Source organism: Lontra canadensis, unplaced genomic scaffold (genome assembly GCF_010015895.1).
Source record: "Lontra canadensis isolate GAN:19392208 unplaced genomic scaffold, GSC_riverotter_1.0 scaffold3, whole genome shotgun sequence".
Classification (NCBI taxonomy): Eukaryota; Metazoa; Chordata; class Mammalia; order Carnivora; family Mustelidae; genus Lontra; species Lontra canadensis.
In genome coordinates, this window is record NW_022630997.1 from 45,932,777 (window position 1) to 45,960,296 (window position 27,520).

The 27,520-nt window shown below is 40.4% G+C and overlaps 1 protein-coding gene across 1 annotated transcript; it reads right to left on the minus strand.

Annotated features, from left to right (window-relative positions):
* Positions 1-512: 512 nt before the first annotated feature.
* SUPV3L1 (Suv3 like RNA helicase) lies at positions 513-26,679 on the minus strand. The gene is made up of 15 exons (XM_032841494.1): positions 26,367-26,679; positions 20,442-20,519; positions 19,951-20,058; positions 19,099-19,213; positions 17,299-17,467; positions 15,403-15,514; positions 11,875-11,952; positions 10,480-10,571; positions 9,123-9,303; positions 8,215-8,308; positions 6,769-6,988; positions 5,458-5,538; positions 4,900-5,076; positions 1,656-1,804; positions 513-995 (listed from the first exon to the last, which is right to left on the minus strand). The coding sequence occupies exons 1-15, from the start codon at positions 26,644-26,646 to the stop codon at positions 560-562; spliced, it is 2,370 nt and encodes a 789-aa protein (XP_032697385.1). The 5' UTR covers positions 26,647-26,679; the 3' UTR covers positions 513-559.
* Positions 26,680-27,520: the final 841 nt, after the last annotated feature.

A 27,520-nucleotide genomic window follows, 5' to 3' on the forward strand; every position in this document is an offset into this window, starting at 1 on the left:
GTGGCTCAGTTGGTCGAGTGTCTGACTCTTGGTTTTGGCTCAGCTTATGATCTCGGGGTCATGAGATCAAGCCCTCCACTGGGGTCTGCACTCAGTACGGAGTCTGCTTGAGATTCTCTCTTGCCCTCTCCCTCTGTCCCTTCCCTCTACTTGTTCTCTCTCTTACTAAATAAGTCTTAAGCTGGGTGGGGGACCAACTCCATCCATGATATCCTCAGCAATGGTTTAGGAAACTGATCAAAACAATTCACCAAATGGATTTTATTCCCATACACAGTTCCTTACAATGCATTATCTTAGTGCTATACTACAAATGGCCACTATATAAATTTTAAATAAAATCTCTAAGACATTTGAAATTTTGTAATTTGTAATTTTTAAATGTTAAAATAAATAATTAAATCTTAAATCTTTAAGAGCTTATTTTCCCACGCCCCCCCCCAAAAAAAAACAACAACAGTAAGAGATAGCCACAATACCACAACAAGGAATAAATACATATGAGAAAAAAAAAAGGTTTTAAAATATTTTTATTTGCAAAAATAAAAATAAAATAAAACTAATCTGAATCAGGTTCCTTCTTCTTCCTTCTTGTCCCTTTTGAGTGAGTCCCATGCTCTGTTTTGTCTTTGCCATGCTCCGTTTGTTGTGTTAGCCACTCTTTTTCTAGCTGTTTCAGCATGTCTGCAGTGAGGAGGCCTTGCTGCACCAATCTGGAAGCCAGGGATTTCTCTCCCACACTGGGGCTGGGTGTCTCAGCAGCTTTATTCCCTAAGGTTTTGGTTCCACGCATCCTTCTAGCTTGGCCCTTCACAGTTCCTGACAATCGCGACTGGTTCTCTGCTGACAAGCTCTCCAAATTCAACAGCTTTTGTGCCTCTGAAATTTTAATCAGTTTGGTGATGTTGTGTACACCATCTTGGATAATGCCATCCAGTTCTTTCTGGAGGTCTCGAATAAGGCTGGCATCTGGAAACATATCTATAAACCGGTAGCTGGGAAAGAGACACATTAGGTTATAATAAGAGCTCTTCTCACAGTATTGGACTTATCTCACTGACCTAACTACATCTTGACACTGATTAATCCCAAATGTTCTGTTTTTGCAAACTCTGTCCAGTGCTTCTGATCAACCCTTATTTCTGCCCCAGCACACCTGAGTAATACTGTCATTATGAGGGTAGGTCATCACTCTCATCTTAAGTGATTCTGGTATGTTCCCCCGTGGGACATGCCCCACCTTTGAAAATCACTGAGCTAGCCGAGTACCTTTCAAATATTAATGTACAAGTGAATCACCTGGAGATCTTGTTGAAATGCGGTCTGATTAAGTCTGTGGTGGGCCTGATATTCTCTCGTTCTAACAAGTTCCCAGGTGGTACCAGTGCTTTCGGTCCAGGGACCACCATTTGTGTAGCAATGGTCTAGTAAACCTTCTCACCTACCTATCTAAACTAGAATCACAAGAAGTCCCTCAGTCATTTTTAGAATGTTTATAAATAAGGCTCAACAGCCATAATGGACAATAAACATAACATAAAACACCCTGCAAAAATGTGTCTAACTTGAGAGAGCAAAAGACCATTTACTCTTAAAATCCTTGATTTCCCCTATTACTTAGAAAAACGAGAGTACGTAAAGGAAAAATGTGATACCTTAGCCACAGGTAAAGATCCAAGACATCATGGACAGCTTCTAGATCCATAAGGTCTTTAATATTCTTAGGTGGAAGTAATGGCCATTTAATATATCTGCGTAACCATGAGAAGGTCAGTGGCTCATTCCTGCTATACTGCCTGGCAAACTGAAAGAAAAGAATGGTAGAAGAATAAAAATTCACTTAAGTCTGCAATTAGAAAGAGAAAGCACAACAAAAAATCAACTGTGGTTGTTTCAATAAGCATGCTGGTATCTTTCCTTCTTTATACTTTTCTTAATTTTTAGAACATTTAATACTTTACAAAGATACTTTAAAGGAAAAAGAAGGGGAGGGGGAGCTTCCTTCATTTTCCAAAACCAGGACGATAATATGTGCATCAGAAATTGTACAAATATTACCTTTCCAGAGCCTAAGTCTTGTTAACTTTTATATACATTTAATGTTCTAAGTTCTGGACAGACATCGAAGACTCTCATTTCTATCCCTTCAGGCAACAGTCCTATAACTACAAGTATGAGCTCTATCTTGTTAATGTCCTCCCTTATCATAAAGAAGCTCTTTGGGTTGGTTGCGTATGAGTCAATCAAACTGGTAAAAAGACTCCGCCTCTTCACTTGGCTGTGGTGTTTTGCTAAGCCACCACTCTGTGCTTCAGCTTCCTCATCAATACCATAAGACCACCACACCTCCTCCTGGAACCACAGGACACTGCTGGAGAATGTGCTTGGAAAACCAAGCTGCTCCCACTCCCCAACAACGCTAGGCACAATTATGCACAATTATCCCCAACAGACCACAACCAAATGACACAGATATGGCCTACATTAGACAGACCACAACCACATGAGACTTCTAGAGCAAGAGTTTAAAATCTTTAGCTTCAAGAATAAGCTGATTTCAAATGGTTCATTTGCTGATTAGGGAAAATTATCTCTAAATGTTTAACCTAAACAAGGCCAATACTTCCAAGAGGCAAGGCAGTTTTAGAACAACTATGGTTAAATAATGTTATGATTTGGGGCACCTGGGTGGCTCAGTCAATTAAGCGTCTGCCTTCAGCTCGGGTCATGATCCCAGAGTTCTGGGATGGAGCCCCACATCAGGCTCTCTGCTAGGCGGGGAGCATGCTTCTCCGCCTCCCTCTCCCTGTCACTCCAACTGCTTGTGCTCTCATTCTCTATCAAATAAATGAAATCTTTAAAAAAAAAAAAGTTATGATTTTATTAAATTCAGTCATGCATTCTACTAAGCTTAATAAGTGCCAAACAGGATAGCCATGAAGATGGAAATGTGACCATACTAACCTTTGCTAAAAGCAGGACAAGCCACACTCAGTTTCTTTTACAAAGACAGTGGCTTTAATATTTGTGGCCACAGACTAGTGGAAACCCGGTATGTAAAAGAGTTAAGTACGGAGCTGTGCAGAGAAGGGAAGGGAGAGATGCCAATCAGGTACCTCCATCCAGCAGCCAGCCCTAAAAGAGCTCCCTAGAACACTGATTCCAAACAACCATCCAGGGGGGCATCAGAGACCATCCAAAGGATTGAGCTCTTTTATAGTTCAGTAAGTAATGGCGATCAAGAAAAAAGGAAAAATCTCTAAATGTAACATGCTACCACTAACAGAACATATAAGCAACTGTTGGTCTGTACCATTCCAGACCTCTTACTCCTTAGTAAAATGCTGCTGCTTCATTAGAAAAGCTGTATAAAAGGGGTCAAGGCCATGGTCTTGAGCTCTATCCAGGTTAGGTTATAGCAGTTGAGACTTTGTTCCATAAACTTCAACCTTATGCCAACTAACTCCCCCATAAATGTCATCTCTAAGAAACATATTTTCTAGGTAAATACCTAGGATGTGCAATACCTCTAAGACCCATTAATGGGAAAAGAGAAAGGCAAGTTGCAGAATAATTCATCACAACATTTATGGGAAAACACACCCACGTAACAAAACTAGAATTTCTGTATGTATACACACACGTAGGCAAACGCAATGGAAGAGGTCTGCAGTGACACAAACTGTTAACTGTAGCTTCGTCGAAGACTGGAGTTGGGGGTGGTAACCCAATTTAACCTATCTGTAGTGTTTTAACTGAATGTAGCGAGAAAGCATTTATGTATTATTTATGTGATTGCAAAGTAATTTAGAACATAAATTTAGAAACAGATTTGGTAGGAACACAGTTAGTATGCAGAATGCTGAGTTCTACAGAAAAGACAGCAGTGAGACTATAAGTGTGAGGAGGATTCAAAGAGGGGGCTTTTGGGGGTTTAGTGAGATAGCACTCCAGCCACAGGCAATAGGGGGGAGAGGCAAGAGCTCTGCGAGCTGAGAGGACATGGCAGGGGGCTGGAAGTTCAGCTTGCACTGCCCTTCCCTGCCCCCCACCCTTGTCTGGGAGCATCCTGTACTCCTCAGGAGGCAGAGGTTTGTATCCCTATGCAAATGAATGAAAAGAAAAGGGGCTAGAACCTTGGCACCAAACGCTTAAGACAGCTATCCCTGACTCAGTGCCTTATAATTAGGAAAACTGAATTTCCAAAAAATATTAACCAATGCCATTAAGAAAGAAGTGTATCAGGGCATCTGGCTGGCACAGTTGGTAGAGCCTGTTGACTCTTTTTTTTTTTTTTAAGATTTTATTTATTTATCTGTCAAAGAGAGAGAACACGTGCGTAAGCTGGGGAGTGGCAGGTAGAGGGAGAAGCAGGCTCCCTGCTGAGCAAGGAGTCCAATGAAGGGCTCAATCCCAGGATCCTGGGACCATGACCTGAGACAAAGGCAGACATGCAACCAACTGAGCCACCCAGACATCCCAGAGCATATGACTCTTGATCTCAGGGCTGTGAGTTCACATCTCACATTGGGCAAGGAGCCTACTTAAAATAAACAGACAAACAAACAAATATTAAAAAGAAGACCAAAAGAACCATTAAAAAAAAAAAAAAAGAAAAAAAAAGTGTATCATTAGGCAAAGAACCAGCCCCCAAAAACTATACTTGTTTTTGTTTTAGCTTCTTCACAAAGGCTACCACATAAATCCAAATACAAAGCAACAGTTTCCCTGACCCCCAAAAAAGTGCCTGTAAGAAAAAAAGAACCATTTTATATTTAACTTCTTACATAGTATCCCATATTGAAAGATACTCTCCAATTGTTTCACTTTACATAACAAAATGTTGCTTGGGGAAATGCACGGACTTGAAACAAGGCAAATACAAAGACAAAGGCTTACCTGTAACAGTGAAGAACAGACAAAGGGCTGCTTCTTGTTGATGGGAGCTGTGCAGAAGACATACCGCACTCGGAGACTTAATGGAATATGTTGGATCAACTCTGCAGAAAATTTAAAATCATCCATGTTGCAGACAAAATACTGCCCATCAACTTGTGAAAAGTCTACAAAAATATCCTGGGGCGGGGGGAAAGATACATTACTGGACTGCCTAAGTGGGCAGGAATAAAGTGCTCAAGTCTACAAAGGACAATCTCTTCAAATCTTTAAGTCTTCTAGAAAGCCCCGCTTAATCCACTGCCTTCCGAAGCTGAAAGACCTCCCCCATGGCCTTCCCAACCTGAAATACTCAGAAAATTCCTCAGGACGAGAGTCCCAGAAGATTCTGAGAGAACGTTTTTCCACCTTCAAGATAAACTTCGCAGGTAGCAAAGTCATAAAACAGACTACTCACTGATGCCCAGGAGGTTAACCTGTAACTAACTGTCTGACGTACCAACATTTTTAGAAAAGAAATTTTAGATTTTAGAAGAGATTTAAAAGTGAGTTTTTACTTACAATGAGATTAGAAAGTGTTGTATCAGGGAGATGGTAAGCAAACATTTCAATCTGCTCAGCAGTTGGATGAAGACCGGCTGCCTTTAGTAAAAGAAAGATCAACTCTAAGTTTTCTTTTTAAAGGACAACTTTCCTTAAGTTATTTCAAAATACTCCTATATTCAGGCTAAGCTCTAGCCAATTTAGTTAAATGACAAGAATTTGAGTAAAAAAGAAAAAAGCAACATCACTTTCCCATTTGTTACCAATTAAGAAAGTTGATGATTTAGTAAAATCAACCAATTACACCCAACTGAGTACTTAGTCAATTTTTCGCAGGTATCTTAGTTATACTCCTAAAATCTATGATGATTTGACAGAGTACCAAAACTGCTTTCCAGGGTCTCAGTTATCTTCACTGAACAAAAACGAACAAGGGAAATCAATCGCTTTAGCCAAGGCAATAAAACTGACAAATACAGGAGAGAATGTCTTAACTGGAGGCCAATGATCTCTTCAACGGTATTCCAGTACCAATAAATGCCTACAGTTAAGTATACGCAGAGAGAAAGGGCATGGGAAAGAGAAAGAGCAAAGGATGAATAGAGGAAAGAAGAGACAAGTCATGGGAGGGAGGCGGAGTATGAACCCAGGAACTGAGGCACACAGGAGAAAAGTGCGGGTGTGTCATTATCAACTGCACTCTTAACAAAAGTTACAGAAATTAGTTCAACCACAGCCTTCCTCCAGGAATGTTTCATTGCATCACCTCAATTCTACTCCCCTTTACCAGCACCCCTGAAGAATAAAACAAGCCACGTTAATTTATAAGTGAATTTTCCAAGCAACTTAAACTGTAACGGTTTGCTTAAAATACATATGCTGCTGCCTCAACTAACTGCACTAACCAAAACAGAACCTTGTACTTACTAGCTCAAAGTTGTATTGCTTAGTACTGTTTCTGCCCCACCACTCAAGGTTTCTTCCACATTCAAGCTTCTCATAATTTTTCGGTCTGCTGATACAGCTGTGTGCCCACCTGAAGCAACTACGCCCCTCCCCGACCCATCGCCAGACAGGAAGAACTAAAGGAGTATCAGGTTCACTACACTTGTTTCATCTAGACCTTTCACTTGCACATCATTCTCCGATGAAGGGGTTCCTATGCCTCTCCGAAGCAGTAAAGTAGGGCTTTCTTGACATGATTTTCACGGCACAAAACTTTCTTTTGCTTATTTCTATTTCCAGGTGTCAGAAGCAAGAGTCTAGAAGGTACATGAAGGAAGGAATGACTGTCCTCCACGGAGAAGTAATTAACACGTTACATCTTACCTTTATAGGATCCACAGGCCTATTCAAAATTTCCTTTAATAAACTGAGGTCTTCTCGATTCATCGTTGTCACTTCTCCTTCCTTGTATTTTGAACTGAATCTACCAGCTCTGCCAGCAATCTGCAAGGCCTGAGAAGTGGTAATTGGTTCTATTTCTCTCTCTCCCTTTTCATTGATAGTGGGTTTTATAAGGGAATAAAAAATAATTCTTCTTATGCTCCTGAAAGAGAAATAAAAGTACTCAGACTGCTGAATAAAAAACTTTCCATCATTTGGGTCATTGCAGAAATGCTCACTGCAATTCTAGTTTTCGTTAGGCCTGCTTACAATCTTGTCCACGGTTTACAAAATAAGGAAAAGAGGTTTGTCAGTAATTCTTTTTCTTCTCCTTAAATAGCATTTTTAACAAATGTGTAAATTTACTAAAATCATTAAATTGTACATTTACCAAAAAAATTGTCCATTTACAAGGGGTAAACTGTGGAGTATGTAAATTATCCTTCAATAAGTTACAGAAAATAACTTTTCTTTTTTAGATTTTATTTATTTATTTGAGAGAGACCAAGAGCACGAGCAGGGGGAAGAACAAAGGGAGAGGGGAGGGCCAAGCATACCCTGCGCTGAGTGCAGAGCCTGACTCAGGGCTCGATCCCAGGACCCTGAGGTCATGACCTGAGCTGAAATCCAGAGTCGCACACTTAACTAACTGAGCCACCCAGGCACCCCAAAAATAACTTCTTATGTTTTATACAAGTAAACCACATAAAGTGCTCTCAGACTGCTTTTCAAGTTGGCTGCTACCCCTGGGTGGCTCAGTGGGGAGTGAGCGGCATCAGACTTCTTGATTGCAGCTCGGGTCGTGACCTCAGGGTTGTGAGATCAAGCCCCATGGTGGTTGTGTGCTCAGCAGTGAGTCTGCTTGAGATTCTCCTCCCTCTATTCCTCCCCTCTCACACACTCTAGTTAAAAAAAAAAAAAAAAAAAAAAAAAGTAGGCTGCTATTAACAGCTATTAACATATATATTTATTTTTAATATATATTTATATTTAACATATAATAAAGCTATTAACAGCTTTGAATAGTTCTTTAATTCACAAAGGTATAATTGCCTTGATTACCCAGAGAGGACTCTTTAAGCATAATACTGTTACTCCTAGAGCTAAGGCCTAGCCCCACATTCATAATGGGCACTCATACACTTGTTGACTGAGACTGGAAGCACAAAGGAATAACATAACAGGCTAGTGGTAGGGAGTATCACTCAAAACTCCTAGTGCTGTTTATTTTTTTTATTCTCTCAAGAGACATAAACAAGATCAATCTCAGATCTGTATTACAATACCCATTCTTCTAAACCTAAATGGTCATTCTAATGCCAATTAGAAAATATTTAATTGCCATCTAACCCACTGACGACCCATGAGTATTAAACACAAATTACTTACAAATTAAGTCCCATGCCAATTGCATCTGTAGCAACCAGGATTTTGCATGGATCATCAGGATCATTAAACTTTTTTGCTTGAGCAAGTTTGGTCCCTAAAATCAGAAGATTTATGTTAGTTCAGCATTTTCAGTCTTTTAACACATCACACTAAGTATATCTTGGAACCCCTCATCTCCTACTCTCCATTTTTATGAATAAAACTCCTAGTGTTTCTGGGTACCAGGATGGCTCAGTCGGTTAAGATCTGACTCTTAATTTCAGCTCAGGTCATTATCTGAGAGTCCTGGGATCAAGCCTGCACTGGGCTCCACAATGACGATGAAGTCTGCTTGGGATTCTCTCTCCCCCCTCCCTCTGAACCCCTCACCCCACTGACACTCGTGCTCTCTCTCTCTAGGGGAAAAAAAAAAAGACGATTATTTCAGGACTATAACTTCAACACAATTAACAAACTGGTATTTCACATTTTAATATTTTTGTTTTGTTTTTAGAAAGAGCCAGGAGGGGCAGAGGGAGAAGGAAAGAGAGAATCCCAAGCAGGCTCCATGCCCAGCACAGAGCCCAACATGGGGTTCCATCTCACAAGCCTGAAATAATGACCTGAGTCAAAATCAAGTGTCAGATGTCTAACTGAGCCACCCAGGTGCCCCTTTAATGACTTGCTAAAAAATCATCAACTCAACGTTTAAAATACAGCCTAACAATAGCAGCAAGAACTATGAATTTAAAAGCTTCTATTCCCCAACAGGATGAACTAGAGGAATTTATTTTATATGACCCATAATAAATTACTAGTTTATCAAGTGACATAATTCAGTACCTTTTACTAAGTTCTCTATATATAGCATGACACAAATAGCAAAAATAAGAGATTTCCTATCTGTCATAATGAAAGCCAATAATTACCAGGTGGGAGACTGCCATATATAACAGCTGATTCCAATCCCCGAATTTCAATCTGTCGACTCACAGAATAAATATCATTCTTGCTAAAACAGACAATGCAGTCCCCAGGCCGAAGGTTGTCTAATGATTCTAATGCATGATCCAGGACAGAAATGGGGGTAAGCCTCTCATAGTTTCGAACCTACAATAGAGACATGATATTTTAAAATAACACACTTAGCTTCTTGTGATTAATACGTAAGTGAAAACCTGCAATGAAAAGTAGCTAAATACTGGGGCGCCTCGGTGGCTCAGTTGGTTAAGCATCTGCCTTTGACTCAGGTCATGATCCCAGGATCCTGGGATCGAGCCCTGCATCAGGCTCCCTGCAGCAGGGAGAATCTGATTCTCCCTCACCCTCTGCCCCTCCTCCCTGTGTTCCCTCTAAATAAATAAATAAATAAATAAAATCTTTAAAAAAAAAGTAACTGACAAGTTCCAACATTTTTCAAAGGAAAGTACAAAAAACACATTATTTTTCATATTATAAATGCTATCATCGATTCTCATTAGTATTTCTAAACCCCTAAAATGCCATATAGCACTTCAAAAATTTTTCAAAGCCCTTTTGCATATATTCAATTTTCATGGCAACTTGATAACTTCAGAAGGGTTATTAACTATTATTTCCATTTTATAAAAAAGTAAAATAGAGCTCATATAAAAGATCAGGTCTGATAAAGGTCCTTTCAGTTCTAGTCTTCTGTTATTTGCCTAAGAATGTAAAGCTAATGACAGCAAAGCCTAGAACCCAGATTTTCTTCTACTACATTCTAGCCTCTCCCTGGAAGCTGAACATAAAACTAAAAGACCAATTTTTTAAAATTCCTTCATCTTATTCAAGATCTACAGTAAAAAACAAAACAAAACCTAGGATTAAAAGGAAACCAGTTACTTTCTATGAATTTAAGAAAGGGATACAAACTATCTCTAGCAATTAGATGTATATCAAAGGTCCTAACACTGGACACCTGAGGCTCTGAAAACCATGAACTTTTGCTAAGCCTCAAACTTCCAACATTCCTGGCTTAGTTAATTCTCAAGAGATCTGCTCAAACTCCAAAAAGTTTTGTTAAGAGAAGGTGAAAAGTCTCTTGTACTTGTGGAAGGCTTAGGGTATGTTGGTCAGTCTGCCAGGATTTCAGACCATGATATTCAACCAAATAATGTATGACCCAGTCAACTGGGAGGAAATGAAGCATTCTTTTTATTTCAGTGAAGTTCCGACTGTGCCACTATCTGGGATCTACGAAGCACTGCTGGGGTAATCCAGGCTATTTGCTACGCCACCTTGAGAACAAAGCATGTAATCTAGTACCTCCACCTCCTCCCCGGTCGTGTACATAAGCTCAGTAACCAGGTCAATAGCGGCAGATTCTCCACACAAATGGACTTCTTCAGCACAGAGTCCTGTTAAATGCAAAATCAGTCATTTTTTAAAGATATGAAATTGAATATATAATACCTTAATATAGCAAAAATGCTTTGCTTACCTATTGCTTTACAACTTTACCAAGCCTGTTTATCAATATTATCTCTTTGATGCAAACCTCAAAATAAAAACCTTCTTTTTTTCTTTTTCTTTTTTTTTTTTTTTAGATTTTATTTATTTACTTGACAGACAGAGATCAGAAGTAGGCAGAGAGGCAGGCAGAGAGAGAGAGGAGGAAGCAGGCTCCCTGCTGAGCAGAGAGCCCAATGCGGGGCTCCATCCCAGGACCCTGAGATCATGACCTGAGCCGAAGGCAGAGGCTTTAACCCACTGAGCCACCCAGGCACCCCAAAATAACAACCTTCTAATGGGCAGAGATTGTCTCAGAGCTTTTAAACTGGTTTGGCTGAGGTTTTGAGTCTCTTCGAGGGTGAAACCAGCCAGGATTAGAACCTGGCATTCTGATGGATAGCCCTGAATCTTATACTTACATTTTTCAAATTAGGCTCCATGGAATTACTAAAGGCCTCAGAGGCTGAGGGCTGAAGGGTAAATGAAACTACAAGCTCCTTACCACTGAGCAGATCCACTGTTATCTATTTTAAATTACACATTTTAATGTATATGCTTTGTTTGAAGGAGTTCAGCTACTTGTTTTTAAATTTCAAAACACATGACCTACAACACACTGATCAAAAATCCACTCCAATATCAAGCAGTGGAAATGTTCACTCATGTCCATGGATCTCAAACACTCCAATTCCAGGAGCCTATCCTAAATAAATAAATAAATAAATAAATAAAAAGCTATGGCCACAAAAATTTTTACTGTAGCACTATCAGTAATAGAAAAAAATGTTCAACTCTGTAGGAAAAAACAGCACAGCTCTTCACTGGAGAATAGGCAATATTAGTATGTGGTGTGAAAAAAAAGTCTATGAAATAAGAGAACTGAAAAAAAGCAAGATAAAAAATAACATATTCACAAAACACCATACTCATCACAAGGAAAAAGACTGGCATAAAACACCAAAATGTTAATCCTGGTTGTGTAAAGATGGTGAGATTTGGACATTTTAACTTTAATTAACTGGTTATGCTAACTTTGTAGTAAGAGAACTGGACTTCCCATTATTAAAATAATAATTAGGAAATAAGAACTCACACTAGGCTGACCCTCAAAAAGAAAGGATCCTAATGACTCTATTTGGTAATGTCAAGCAGAGAAATGCATCTCCATACAGATGTCACAAAGCACAGCTTAGTATTAAGACCACTAACCTAGAAGTGCTCTGGTCCAAGCCCATCCTCTGGCTGGATCTCTGATCATTTGAATTTCATCAATCACGGCCACTTCATCTACAATGAGAAGTTATTATGAGCAATGCAATCAACTTAAACAGTGTCATGAACAAATTACAGCACCACAACTCAAGCTTCTGTTACCACCATCACCACCATCACCACTCACTAAGCACTTCTTTCCTGGCAGGCTTGCTCTAAGTGCTTTACAATTATAACTCAACTCATCTTGGCAACAAACATATACAGTATCATCGTTCTAGCCATTTTACAGAAGAATAAACTGAGGCCCAGAGAAGTTAAATCTCTGGCCCAAGCTTATACAGCATGTGCAGTTAGTAAGTGTGATCTAAAAACATGAAATTCAGACCCAGGCCATCTAGCATCTACTGGGTCCCTTTGTCTTATGAGACAGACTGGAGAATCTGCTTCATAAGAACAAACACACCCAGTGGCGCCTGGGTAGCTCAGTTGGTTGAGTGTTTGACTCTCGATTTCAGCTCAGGATCATGATCTCAGGGTCATGGAGTCAAGCCCTGCACTGGGCTCCACGCTCAGCAGGGAGTCTGCTTCTCTCTCTCCCTCTTCCTCTGCCCCTCCCCCTATTTGTGAATGCATGCACATGATCTCTCTCTAAAATAAATAAACCTTTTTTTTTAATTTTTTTAATTTTTTTAAAAGATTTTATTTATCTGACAGATAGAGATCACAGGTAGGCAGAGAGGCAGGCAGAGAGAGAGGAAGGGAAGCAGGCTCCCTGCTGAGCAGAGAGCCAGATGCGGGGCTCGATCCCAGGACCCTGGGATCATGACCCGAGCCGAAGGCAGAGGCTTTAACCCACTGAGCCACCCAGGCGCCCCTAAATAAATAAACCTTTAAGAAAAAGAAAAAAGAAGAAACATACCCACAGGATAGTAAAAAAAAGAAAGTATCTATACTTCCAGGAACAAGGAGTAGACAGCCCTACTACAATGAAGCTTCTCCATCACAGGAACCCAGGCAGATGTCAGGAGCAGGAAGGAGAAGAGCAAGTGTCATTCCCTGATCTTAACTACGCTCATTCTTAGGGGTTTTAAGCTCATCATGACAGCAAAAACTGTACCTCATTTTATTTTCTAATGCCAAAATGCTTTTGACCATATTATTTTCTTCTCTTTAAGTCATGTAAAGTGTATTTTAATTTTCTTCCTCAAGTAACAAGGAGTTGAGAAGAGCACATTAAAGAAAAAAAATCTAATATGCACACAATAACATTTAGGAAACAAAAGAAAGCAAGCACATTTTATACTGAAAAACCATCATATTAAAAATCACCTATTGCTGGGCGCCTGGGTGGCTCAGTGGGTTAAAGCCTCTGCCTTCGGCTCAGGTCATGATCCCAGGGTCCTGGGATCGAGCCCCACATCAGGCTCTCTGCTCAGCAGGGAGCCTGCTTCCCTTCCTCTCCCTCTGCCTGTCTCTCTGCCTACTTGTGATCTCTGTCTTTCAAATAAATAAATAAAATCTTTAAAAAAATCACCTATTGCAGTTGGGTACATACAAACAAGATTAGAAACAAGGGTACAGAAGAGGGAATTCTGATTTATAAAATTCTGTGCTATCTAAATTTTTATAATGTACTACTTTTATAATAGACTCTTTTTTTTTTAAGATTTTATTTATTTATTTGACAGACAGAGATTACAAATAGGCAGAGAGGCAGGCAGAGAGAGAGAGAGAGGAGGAAGCAGGCTCCCTGCAGAGCAGAGAGCCCGATGCTGGACTCGATCCCAGGACCCTGAGATCATGACCTGAGCCGAAGTCAGAGGCTTAACCCACTGAGCCACCCAGGTGCCCTAGACTCATTAAAAAAAAAAAAAAAAAAAAACTATTCATTTACTCAGAAAAATTATTAAAACAGAAAAAGCTAACTAAAGTACATAATGTATAATCCCTATTTAGTTAAATATACACACCAACAATGCACTCATAAGTATATTCATACACAACACAATCACAAACACAGAAGAAATCTGGAAAATAGACACCACAGGGTTAAGGTTAACACTTGTTGATTCTGGATGGGTAGGATTGGGAGGTTGTAGTTTTTTTTTCTTCTCTTTGCATTTATTTTTGTATTTTCTATAATGAAGATATGATTGCTTAGTGGTAAGAAAAAATTAATTTTTATTTAAAATATTTTCAAAACTACTTAAATAGAAGTTCAGTGAAGTATGATACAATAGTGAAAAACTTTTATTTTTATTTTTATTTTTATTTTTTTTTAAGATTTGATTTATTCATTTGAGAGAAAGAGAACATGAGCGGAGGGGAGTGGCAGAAGGAGAGGGAGAAGCAGGCTCCCCACTAAGCAGGGAGCTGGGACATGGGGCTCAATCCCAGGACTCTGATCATGACCCGAACTGAAGGCAGCGCTTAATGGACTGAGCCACCCCGGTGTCCATTAGTGAAAAACTTTAAGCAATCTAAATATTTTTTAATAGGGGAGGGAATTAATAACTTTAGTCATAAGATAGAATTTTAGCCACAAACTTTATATATATATATTTATGATATATATGATACACATACAAATGATACATGTATAATAAGACTAGATCTAAAAACAGGCTGTGGAGAAAAAAAAGCAAGTTGTAGAAAGATAATACAATATGGTAATCACATCAATGTTTTAAAAAATACACAATCCAGGGGGGCACCTGGGTGGCTCAGTGGGTTAAGCCTCTGCCTTCAGCTCAGGTCATGATCCCAGAGTCCTGGGATCGAGCCCCACATCGGGCTCTCTGCTCAGCGGGGAGCCTGCTTCCCTCTCTCTCTCTGCCTGCCTCTCTGCCTACTTGTGATCTCTGTCAAATAAATAAATAAAATCTTAAAAAAAATTCTTTAAAATAAATAAATATGTAAGTAAAAATAAACAAAATACACAACCTACAGTGCTCACAGGTAATACGTATCTGTGATATGAAAAAAGACAGGAAAGACATATACCAAATACTTGTTATCACTTGGATCAGAAGAGGAACTGAATCGAGGAGTGGGACAAAGGAAGTATCATATTTGTTAACATTTTAGTTCCTTGAAGACAAAAAAGGAAAGGAACATTCAAAAGCAAACACCACAGAGAGTTTGACATTTATCAGTGGTTCTGAGCACTGGGGACCTGTTGTCCTACTCATCTCCATTTAAATACTTTTTTACAATAAAAAACACATTTCAGGGGCGCCTGGGTGGCTCGGTGGGTTAAGCCTCTGCCTTCAGCTCGGGTCATGATCCCAGGGTCCTGGGATCGAGCCCCGCATCGGGTTCTCTGCTCAGCAGGGAGCCTGCTTCCCTTCCTCTCTCTCTTTGCCTGCCTCTCTGCCTACTTGTGATCTCTGTCTGTCAAATAAATAAATAAAATCTTTAAAAACAAACAAACAAAAAAACACATTTCATATGTTCATCTGTATTTTAAAATTAAACCGTTACTAAACCATTACTAAACCATTTTAAATGGCATGTACATACAAGGAGTTGTAACACTGCACATCTCAACTGTACAAGCAACATGGGCAGCCTGTTTCCCATCTGGCTCTATGGTCACACGCTCCTCTCCTGTTACCAAGTCACACGGAACACCCTAGGATGACAAAAAGAAATCTGGAGTTACCACCACTTTTAAAATGACAGCAAAAAGAAATTTTTATGTTTAATAGAGTATTCTTGCCATTACCATCAAATTCATTCCCAATCCTGGAAAGAAAATTTTTATGAAAAATAAAAGCGGTTCTCTTATATAACCTACATAAACAATGAAATATCTCAAATCAGCTAAATTCTCAGGTAACACAAATATGAGAAATTATAGCAGTTTCACTTTTTAACTTTGTATGTTTCTGTACTATTTTGGTTTATTAAAATAAAATGAATTTAGTTGTTTCTATATTCAAGAAGAGTATTATAAGTAATATTTAAGAACAGAACAACCTCCCAACAGAATTCCTTGAGAAGAAGCAGCATTAATAGTATGGTGTAATAGTTTGCCCGGGACTAAGGGGTTCCTCAAGACAAAGGGCTTTAGATACTAAATCTTAGGGAAGTCCTGGCAATCCGGACAGCCAGTCTCCCTAGAGGCCTGACCTAATCGTGAAGAAACATCTGACATAACCAAATTGAATGACTGTTTACAATACAAATGACTGGTAGTCTTCCAAATGTAAAGGGTATGAAAGATAAAAGGTTCCTGAGCAATTGTCCCAGATTAATGGAAATGAGGGTATGACAACAGAATACAGTGTTGAGACTCCAGACAGAATCCTGGGGGGGTTGGAAGAGTGGTGTTACTGACAACTGGCAAAATTTGAGTATTGATTGTGAATTAAATAATAGCATTCTATCCATATTAAGTACCTTGCTTTTGAGAAATACCATGTGCTTATGTAAAAGAAAGTCTTTGTTCTGAGAAAATACTTTCTTATTTTCGATAAGGAGGCATGATGTACGCCAAATACAAATCATCCAGAACAAAAAACAGAGAATGCAAATGATCTTCCTGTTCAACTCAGATTATAGTCATAATAAAACAATGAATAAGAACATGGCCCGTTTAGTCAAACGATGCCTCAGCCCACACGGCATTCAGTTCTTTGCAGGTCTGAACAGGAGGCTTCAGTCTTTATCATTAGTTCTAGTTGATAGCATCAGAGGTCTAATCGGAAAAAAAAAGGTAAATTAAATATCGTAACAGAGTAGGTTAACTCTGAGGAAGCAAGGGAGGCCTCAGAGTTTCAACATATTAATATTTTATTTCTTAAGAAAATAAATAAAACAAGTATGGTGGAATGTTAGAATCCGATGGAAGGAGCGCCTGGGTGGCTCAGATGGTTAAGCGTCTGCCTTTGGCTCAGGTCATGATCTCAGGGTCCTAGAATCGAGCTTCATATAGGGCTCCCAACTTGGTGAGGAGTCTGCTTCTCCCTCTCCCTCTCCCTCTGCCTCTCCCCCTACTTGTGTGCTCTCTCTAATGAATAAATAAAATCTTTAAAGAAAAAAATAAAAAAGAATTTGATGGGAGTTGGGTAGTGGATTCAAGTTAGTTACATATAATTCTTTGCATTTCTCTTTATTTGTGAAATAATCTGATACTGTATTTCATTCATTCCAATACATATTTTTTCACTTTTTAGCATATCTGAAATCAGGATGTAGCCTAATAATAGATGGCAAGTCAGAGTTCATTGGCAGTTATCTTTTTCTTTCTCAGTTATACATAAAATAATGGTACATCTTACAAAGTACAATGAACTATGGCAACTTTTATTAGTGGTAAATTACTACATATGCCTTTACCACCTTCCCACCTTCACCCTGCCCAGCCCTCCCAAATTAACAAGAAAGACAGCAAATATTTGGTAATATACTGACAGCAGCATTACTCTTTTCGAAGATCTCATGTGCTAGTAATTTTAAAGGGCCACAATACACTCCAGATTTTGCTGACAAGTATTTCTGGATTGCATGATAAGTCTTTCCACTGTTTGTAGGGCCTGAATGGAATATTATCTTCCGCTGTATGGCTCTGGCTTCTGGGTACCTAAAACATAAGTGGGTAAACAGCTTATTCCCATTAACCTCAAAATCAACCCTGACAAAGGTATCAACTGAAAATGATTCCAATGAAACATCCTGTTAATATTCACATGATAGCATCTTTGAAAACCCAAATAAAATGATGAGTTTCAGATCCACACTAAAATAATGACTGCTGGAGTGCCTGGATGGCTCAGATGGTTAAGTGTCTGCCTTCAGCTCAGGTCACAATCCCAAGTCCTGGGATCAAGCCCCACATCATGCTCTCTGCTCACTGGGAAGTCTGCTTTTCCCTTTCCCTCTGCATGCCACTCCCCCGGCTTGTGCTCACTCGCTCTCTTGCTCTCTCCGTCAAACAAATAAACAAAATCTTTAAAAAAAAAAAAAAATTTTAGGATTTAAAACTTAAAAAATACTGTTTTCCAAGATTAGCATTTACTAACTAGTGGATAGAAAGATCCAAACCCAAATTAATTTCTTGGCTATTTTTGCCACTGTACAAGTCCCTTCTCTTCAGGAGTTAAAGTAAGTTTAAACTGCTATCAGCTCACAGATAGGCTGACATCATTGCCACAGCTCTAAATACATGACCCTGTAAGTAAATATTCCTAAGCATCTGAATTTCAACAGGTACCATGTAATGACTGTTTCTTCTGTCTCTGGCCATGACAAATGGTACAGGACTTGCCCTCCCACCACAAACAAGTAAAAAACTGGACAGAATACACACCACAGTTGCTTGGGGACATAAATGACAGGCAATGTAGGACTACAAGCCCTGAGACAAAGGAACATTTGAGATGAGCCCTAATGTACCCCAGTAGGGCACAGGGAGGTAGAACCCAAGCAAAGTATGACAGTCCCAATGAGCTCAGCAGTAGATATCAAATTCAGAGACGCTACAGCGGGTGGAATTTGAAGGGAGAAGTTGGAAGAGAAGAAAGGGTTCAGTGGAGGAGATGCCTTGAAGTCTACATAAGACTTCCCTTGGGTCCTTGGCCAAGGGCTGAGCTGAAGATGTATAGGCCCTAGCAGAGAGCAGCTTGCTAAGGGTTTGAGCAGAAAGTCTCAAAGAGGTGGCAGAGGCACTAGATGTGGAGTTCTAGCCACAGTGGTGGTAGTGGTGAGAGCTCATGAACATCCTGGCATTCAGCTGACACAAGAAAGGCCACACTTAAATTGTAAGGCCAACACTCTAAAGTAAGGGCTACTTTCTAGATTTGTCCTAGTAAAACCTACAAGCTAGCTTGATCAGAATCAAGGGGAGACACCAGAATTAACTGCCTGTTTTTCTAGGGAAAACAACTCATAGACTTTTTAGGATTTATCATCCAGCCTACAATAAAAAAATGTAATGATCAGGGGTGCCTGGGTGGCTCAGTCAGGTAAGCATCTACCTCTGGCTCAGGTCATGATCCCAGGGTCCTGAGATCAAGCCCCATGTCTGGCTCTTTGCTCAGCAGGGAGCCTGCTTCTCCCTCTCCCTCTGCTATTTCCCCCTGCTTATGTGCTTTCTCTCTGTGTCAGATAAATAAATACAGTATTTTTTTTAAAAAGGAGAAGAAAAACTGTAATGATCACTAACTTCCCAAGATTAGAAACTAGTATTTCAAATCCACAAGTAAAGAAACTAACCAGTTCGGTGGTATTCTTAAATCACTGATTTTACGTAGGTCATCCTTACAGTCCAACACAGGAAATATCTGTTTCGCATGTCTCAAGAAAAATGGAAATAAATCATCCACATGAGCTGAAAAATAAAACACTTCATTAACAGGTGCAATCTACATGTTATCCCTAACCAGACTTAGTGAAACTTTCCTTCTTAGTGAGCTAGTCAAGGGGACGTTGCCAGGATTAAAAGAAAAATTCTGAAGCAAGGAACTCCAGGGATCGAGCCCCACATCAGACTCCCTGCTAAGCAGAGATTACACTTCTCCCTCTGCTTGTGCTCTCTCTCTCTCAAATAAATAAAATCTTTAAAAAAAAATAAGGAAGAAAGGAAGGGGAGGGAAGGAAGAAAGGAAGGATGAATGAACTTGGAAATACACATGAACAAGACCTATGGTTACTGAAGACAAATGCAGGTGCAAACACTACACTTAAAAAATCTAACCAAAAAAAAACTCAGTGGCAGAAACAGATGGAATCTGCCATGTAGTAATTCTATCTTCTGTGAGAGTTCACTTCACTGTGGCCTATACACAGCACACAGTGGAGAGCAGAGGTGATAGATCAAGGGCCCAGTCTTCCTCCAGTCTAAGATATATGGCTCATTTACTGATTAGCTCAGGGACCCACTATAAAAGCAAAATGACCTAGAAGGCCTCCTATGAAAGCACAGAATTATTTACAGACAGTGTAAACAGGGCCCACTCTACAACAAACAGGCTCTGACCAGAGAAATAAATAAGAAGCATGCGAAGAAATACAAAGTATGCTCAACATATTTTAAAAGAGATATTTTTAAAGTCTCTAAACACTTACCTGCACTGAAGCAAATGTCATTCAAAATAATGTGAATGTCCACATCCAGAGAATGAGACTGCATGATGTAATTTCTAAAGCTGATGAAAGCTTGATGGAACAGACGAGCTGTGGGAAACACAAAAGCACAATAGGCAGGGCTCAGTTTTCATTCCATTTCTCATTTAAAAGTATACATACACACATCACACCTAACTCATCAAAGTGTCCTCTCTCTTTTGGGGGCTCCTACAGCTGGTTTATTATGATCTGGCCAACAGTGAAATCCTAGCACACGAGGGAAAAACGAATACAGAGCTCCTTTGCTGTGTGTCCAGCCCACCAGGTGCATGTTGTCCAACTCCTGTCAAGACAGAAGCGAAGGTCAGGGATATCGTCCAGACAGCGTGTATGTACTTGTTTCCCAGGTACACAAGGTCTCACACAAGACTGAAAAAGCTATAAGCTAAGAAGTAATAAAATATCTCTAATGGAAATGCTATCAGCCTTACCATCGAGTCCATAATCAGCACCCAGTTTCTGAATTTCTTTCCTCTTGTAAAACTTGTCTAAGATCTTCTTTACTTCATCTGAAAGAAAGATGTGCTTAACATTGGTTTTCTAGGTGGAGAAATGCCCAAAAGAACAAAAGAAACTTGACGTCATAACACTCAAGGCAGGAGTTTACTGTTTCAAGTACTTAAAAATTTCAGTTGATCACAAGCTTTTTATGGCTTAATAGTGCAAGAGTGTCTAGAAAAATTATAAAGTCAAATAACAGAATATTCCTGTTATACCACAGAGAAGTAAGCCAGGTGCCAAAGGGTTAGACATCGTCCTTAGCCTCCATCACGCCACTCTTAGATGACCATATTCTGTTTCACTGACTTACAACCTTTCTAAACATCTAACCATGATCAGTTAAAAGGTACTTAAGAGGACAACCAGTGCAGCAAGGACCAGATCATCATGCTTTTATGCAAATGACTAAAGAGGTCAGGGGTGATCTTTAGTTTGAAGATGACGACTTTAAGAACAGACTACACTTATTTTGTTCTAAATGGCATAACTACAGTCAGTGGGAAGTGAGGGATGCAGATTTCAGTGGAATTCATCCAAGAACTTCTAACAGTTAAAACAGTGAAAAGGGGCTGCCTCAAAAAAGTGCCAGCTCCCTGTCACTGCAAGTACCCAAGCAAGGCTGAGCAGACTGCACGTCACGGGTGATGACAGAGAATCACTGTGCTGGAGGGGAGGGTGAGTTACATGTCTGCTGAAGCAACATAACAGCATGAATCAATAATTTCATAAATGAAAATATTTTAATCAGTCAAGCTGCAATGGTATTAACATCGTACATGTTAAATACCACTGCATTATTCCAGAGATAAATGTTCTACTGATCCTGCCACACATACACTGTGTTTCTGGGAGCGGAGGCTAAAATGGAGGATACTGTCTTTGCCCAGGAAACACAGAAAGGCCAAGTGGCCTGTACTTTTATCTCCTGCACAAGTACCAACCTCATTTTCATGCAGCGACAATATACACAATACCTACTAAAGAAATTAAACCTGTATTAATAAAGCACCCATTAATAACAATTTGTTTTGCATAATGGGGAATTTTAAAATCCGTGGCTTAGGCACTAGATTTTCCCACAATGGAATGGAAGACACATACATATATATCACCTATCACTGGCAGCCATCCTGATATTTCTGGGTATCTGTTACTTTGCACCCAGTGGAAGCAATCATCTCTTTCCATCAATAGTAGAAAAATCATTGACAAATAAAAAGATTGGAAAAAAGCACATGCAACTGCTTGGAGAAATGCTGCAGAACTATGGCTCAATACAAACTGAAGATACCACATTTGTTCAGAATTAATCCATTTTCTATAACTAACACTCCAGTGTTATGCAAGAATCAAGACATTCAAGGATACTTTACTCAAGCATAAGGTTTCTTGTACTAAGTGAAAGACGCTAGTCAGAGAGACCATATATTGTGTGATATTATTTATATGAAATATCCTAAGGGAAACAGAATGTGAATTAGTCGTGCCATGGGCTGGGTGAAGGGGAGTGGGGCTAGAGGAATGTGGAGTGACTACTACGGGGTGTGGGATTTCTTTTTGGGGTGATGAAAATGTTCTAAAATTAAATTACAGTGATAGTCATACAATATAACCATCACACACTTTAAACAGATGAATTTTATGGCATATACGTTATTTTTTGAAGTTGTTGAAAAATAAGTATTACCTACACAAAAATCTCTGTATCGACACTATTTTATCTAAAAGGTGTTCCAAATCCACTACCAATTTTTAAAAGTGCAAAAAACATTAATGGAAATAGCACTAAATTTTTTTTTAATTTACTACAAAAGTATATGAAGATGTAAGTTTTACTATTCATAAAAATTAAGCTTTCACAGTTTCACTATTATTAACAGAATGACCTGATTTTTGGTCATAATTACTCCCCATTAAAATTAACAGTGATTAAAGGAGACACCCTCTGGATCTCAGCCACAGTAGAAATGACTCAGTCACTACAACTTTTCACCAGGTCATATAGCTTTCTTCCAGCCTCATGCAAAAGGAGCCTGGGATTTAATATGGCTATGCCAGGTCTCAGCTACATTTGCTAAAATTAAGAGGCCCACTATAAACTCCAAGCCAGTGGCATTGTTTTAAATGATTACATTTTCTTTTGAAAAGAAAACAAAATGTTCAAGACAGTCCACAAGAACAAGTTCTCTCCTAAAATGTGAATCTACTGCACCTGAGTGTCACACAAAAGTAACAGTCCACTTTACGCCACCTATGCCATGATAAACAACAAAGTAACCATTACCAATTGTGGTTGTTTAAACCACAAGACTTACCCATTTTGTTAATATGTTTTAATTCACTCCTTTCTCTGTACACACCCATAACTAAAGAGAATCCCACCTCAGTACATCAAAGCTACAGCTCACTGGAGGGCTGAAGAAGCGGATGGAAGGTTACACAACTCAACCTCTCTTCACAACAGAACTGGAAAGGCTAAAGCCATAGTGGAAATGCAGGTGGAGGCAAGTAATCGGAACAGGCTGGGAAATCTCGGATCCATAAAGGAAAGGCATCAATCCCGAAGAGGCTGTACTAGAGACAACCTAGTGGTGGTATTTACTTCCTTTCCCCCTAATATTACAGCAAGTATTACTATGTTTGTCACTGAATATGCAGATGTGCTGGAATATTGTTTTAATAGTAGCCAGAACTCATGATGAACCTTTTTTTTTTCCTTCCAAGTTTTTATTTCAATTCCAGTTAGTCAACATACAGTATAAAATTAGTTTCAGGTGTAGAACATACCAAATCTTTCATATCATCACAAAGGGAGTTAGAAGCACCAGATTTGCTCCCAGGGCAACTACTGCAGCAGACAGGTGCATCAGACTAAATGCCTCAGACCCTTCCACCTCGCGCTCCAGGGACAGTTGTGACAGAAGCACTGAGAAGGAGGAGCCTCAGCTACTCTCTATATCCCCAAATGTGTCTGTGCCTGATACCCTGCATCAAATTATAGCGACTTTACTAAGCCTCTGCTCCTTCATAAGGTTCCTCCTGCAACCATGATTCTCATCCAGAAAGCTAGATGACCTCTGAAAAGAAGTATCACCTAACAGTCTATAGGGGGACTGTCTCCATAATCTTGACCCCCTAAAGCGTTATATCCAAATGCCAGAACAAATCAGTCCAGAGGTTTTGACAAGCTTCCCCCAAACTCTAACTCCAGTTCACTCTACTAACAGGGAGGCGAGTGGCTTCAACCCTCTTGCTCCAGCTCTACATATCCAAGCTCCAATGTGCATCTACCCATTTTCCAGTACTAGAATCTGTAAGGAAACTACCACAACTTGCCTCAATTCATCTGATACTCTCCCTAGGAGTGACAACTGCTAATAAAATCCACCAAGAATATTATTTGTTGCTGCCACCTCCTGTAAACAAGCCAGTGATGAATCAAAAATCAAAAGATCACACTCTGCTAGTACATCTGCCATCCATGGTCAGCCAGGGCTCAGGTGGCTGATCTCAAGGTTTGGATGCTACTATCTTCCTCCTTTGCTGCTCCATTTGGGACTGCCCACACCTTCCAGTCTCGTCACCTTTCCCAGAAAGAGGGCTACTTTGCCATCAAAGGTAGTTGTACTTGGGCGCCTGGGTGGCTCAGTGGGTTAAAGCCTCAGCCTCGGTCATGATTCCAGGGTTCTGGGATGGGGCCCGACACAGGGTTCCCTGCTCAGCAGGGAGACTGCTTCCCTTCCTCTCTCTCTGCCTGCCTCTCTGCCTACTTGAGATCTCTGTCTGTCAAATAAATAATTATATCTTAAAAAAAAAAAAGGTAGTTATACTTCACTGCTATAGCTTATAAACTTCTAGAAGTTCTAAACTTCTTAAAAATTCATAATAGTGCCCAAAGTTCTTAAAAATACTACTCTAGTGGAATCCGCTGATTCTAAGTAGAAATATGTCTAAGGAATTTTATGCCAGCTATTATAGCCTAAAGAATAAAACCTAAGGAAAAAAGCCCTTGTTGATATACTAACCTAAAAATACATTATTTTATTAAATCCTCACATCAACCTAGATTTATAGGTAGGGTAAGTTATTTGGGCTTCTAAGGGAACATTCCCAGTTTCCATGTGTCAGATTCTTATTGCAGGGTGACAACTCAACTTTCACTTTTTTTTTTTTTTTTTTTTTAATTTGACAGAAAGAGAGAGTGAGAGCACAAGTAGGAAGAGCAGCAGGCAGGGGAGAAGGAAAAGCAGGCTCCCCACCTAGAGCCCGATACAGGGCTCAATCCCAGGACCCTGGGATCATGACCCAAGCCAAAGGCAGTTACCACCCAGGTGCTGCAACAACCCAACTATTAATTCCATTTTTCAAATAGCAAACGTTTAGCACAAATAATATTAGTTCACATTTGTTCACCCCTTTATATTTTTCAAAGAGCTTTTCCTAACATGTTTTGATGATTTTCACAATCCAGAGATGTAGGCAGAGAAAATATTATGCTCATGTTACCAAGTAGGAAATGGAGAAAAGGTAAGTAGACTGTAAGTCAGACCAGTAACTTAAGTGCTGCATGACTTAAATATGCACCAACTTTCTACTCGCAGTCAGTCAATCTGCATCCACATGGCTAAATGCATTATAATCAACCAGGAAATACAGATAGGTAGATATTCAGCACCTACTGTGTGACTAGTGCTTGGCACATGGTAGAGATACAAGTTTTGGGAGGATAAAGACACTGTCAACCTCAAAAGGGTTATTAGGGAAATTGAGTCACATGCTTATAATGGTACCTGTCTCTGGCAAACACTCAATATTAAGTCATTGCTTAAAGAAAGAAAGAAAGAATCACAGGGGTATTCCAGGCAGTGAAAGTCTACTTTCACTGTCTATTTTCTCTATTGTACTACTGCCCTCCAAAACAAGATTTGGCCCGTAATAAACTGTGGTTCTGTATTTTCAAGTTACAATAGGAGTCACCAATGTTGCTTGTTGAAGTGAACTGCCTAAGATAACTCCTGGAGAGCTAGTGCCCTGTGAAGCTACAGCATTCCCTCAACGTCCCAGAGCTTCATTTGGTCAGAGGAAATTCCCTGCGCCCTAATCGTCCAGAAACTAAAGTCATACAGCCCTATAATCTGAAATTCCCCTTAAAACCATTTTGCACGCCTCCCTGTCAAAACCATTCACAGTTAGTTGCTGCCACTTGCCGATACTGAGCAATTCCTTTCTCTCTGGAGTCCTGGATGATCAAGGATACATACCACCTTTCCGAGGAACCCTTTTCATGTTCTAACTTGTATTAGAGTTGGTTATCCATACGTCCTTCCTCCCCGCGAGACTCTAAGTTTCTGGAGCGTAAAGAGCTGGATCTGAGTCTGGTTCCTCTTGGCAACTACCGTACAGCCTACCAGTGCAGGTCTGCGTAGATGCCAATAAATGAAAAAGAATCCTGAAAAAAATCTTACTCTGGCTTTTCAATGACCATCCCCTCGCCCTTTTCAAGGGCAATAGTTATGGGCTGCGGAGGAGAAACAACGAAGGATGCTCCAAAAAGCGGTAGTCCATCTAACGACTCAAGAAAGGTGGAAACGTTCCATCAGAAGGGGGTTTAAACCATTCTGAGAGGAGCGCAGTGAAAGGGGAAAGACCACTTCTGGGAGGCATATTCAAGACTCAGTAAGACGCAGTCCCAAGCCTTAAGGGGCTCACAAACCAGCGCGATAAGCAGACACTGACAGACACGATGACAACGCTCGAGGAGACCGCGGGTCTCCAGGGCACCAGGGTGCAGCTCCCTCGCGGCCACGCCTCGACCCCGCAGACACCCCCGCTGCCCTCACTAGTGCCGCACTCACTCTTATCCAGAGGGCGGGTTAGCTCAGCCCCGACGTCACCATCGGCGCTGGGGCCCTGAGGTTTCACAGTCAGCGGCACGAACAAGGACGTATTCGGAGCTTTGGAGCCTCCTGAGGCGGAAGAGGACGAGGAGGCGGAGGCAACTGCACACACGCGCCCCAGAGCCCCAGGCACGGGTTCAACGCGGGCGCGAAGGACAGAGCAGACCGCTGCCCGGTGGCCAGCCCGGCGCCCCGCCGGGAGCCGAGCCCACAACAGGGCACACCGGGGGAAGGACATCGAGGCCGCTGGCCGTAAGAGACGTTAGCGGGACCTGCCTGGGACTTGGCAGTGGACAATGACGCGACCCGCCAGCGCCTACTGTACAGAAAGCCCCAGACCGAGCAGGGGTGCTGCCCAGAATAACGCCTGACAAAAAAAAAAAAAGTATTGTCTTGAGATTGCGCATATAGAAGAGGAAACGCTTAGAAATAGAAACTATAAAATACAAGTTCTTGTTCTTTTTCTCTTTTTCATTATTGATTGGGCCAGCTTTCTCTAAATAAAAGAAGCTAATCAGGCACCGTCAGAGATGTCACAGGTGAGGGGAGGGGGCCTGCGAGTTGTGCCACGTGACCTGAGCCAGCACCTTAGGTGCCCGCGAGCTCAGAAACACGTGGGCAGCGCCGGGAGCAGTGCGCGCAGTGCTTCGTCTTAGTCACGTACCTCTGTTGTGGGCACCAGCGTGGCTTGCTGACTCCAGCACTAAAGAGCATTTCTCAAGTTTATTGGATTATTAACTTTCGTTTTCTGATAGAGTAGTGTTAGAGAACATAGCTTGATCTGGCCTTCGGGAACGTAGCTAAGGAATTTTTTTCTGCAAGTTCTTACGTGAACCCCCTGTGTGACACTTGTGTGAATACTTGTTCTTTAATGTAATCAGTTTGTGTACATCATCCAAGTAGCTGAGATGTCACAACCGCATAGCAAAAATAAGTCCTCTGTATCCCCGCCGAAGTGTACTTTCATTTACATAAGTTGAATACTATCATAGGAGGCTGCAACATGTTAATTCAAAATACGCTGTTATAGTTTCCTCATTTCTGTCATTACCTAAAAGAGTATCTTGCGATTTGAAGGGACGAGTCTTGTAATATTGTGATGTCGTGTGTCA

Bases quoted from the DNA above. Each gene is read 5' to 3' on its own strand.
- SUPV3L1 (XM_032841494.1), bottom strand. From the start codon at position 26,646: ATGTCCTTCCCCCGGTGTGCCCTGTTGTGGGCTCGGCTCCCGGCGGGG. The intron at 20,520-26,366 runs GTGAGTGCGGCA...TCTTTCTTTCAG, and splicing joins AACCCGCCCTCTGGATAAGA to ATGAAGTAAAGAAGATCTTA. The intron at 20,059-20,441 runs GTAAGGCTGATA...TGTTTCCCACAG, and splicing joins TGCTGATTATGGACTCGATG to CTCGTCTGTTCCATCAAGCT.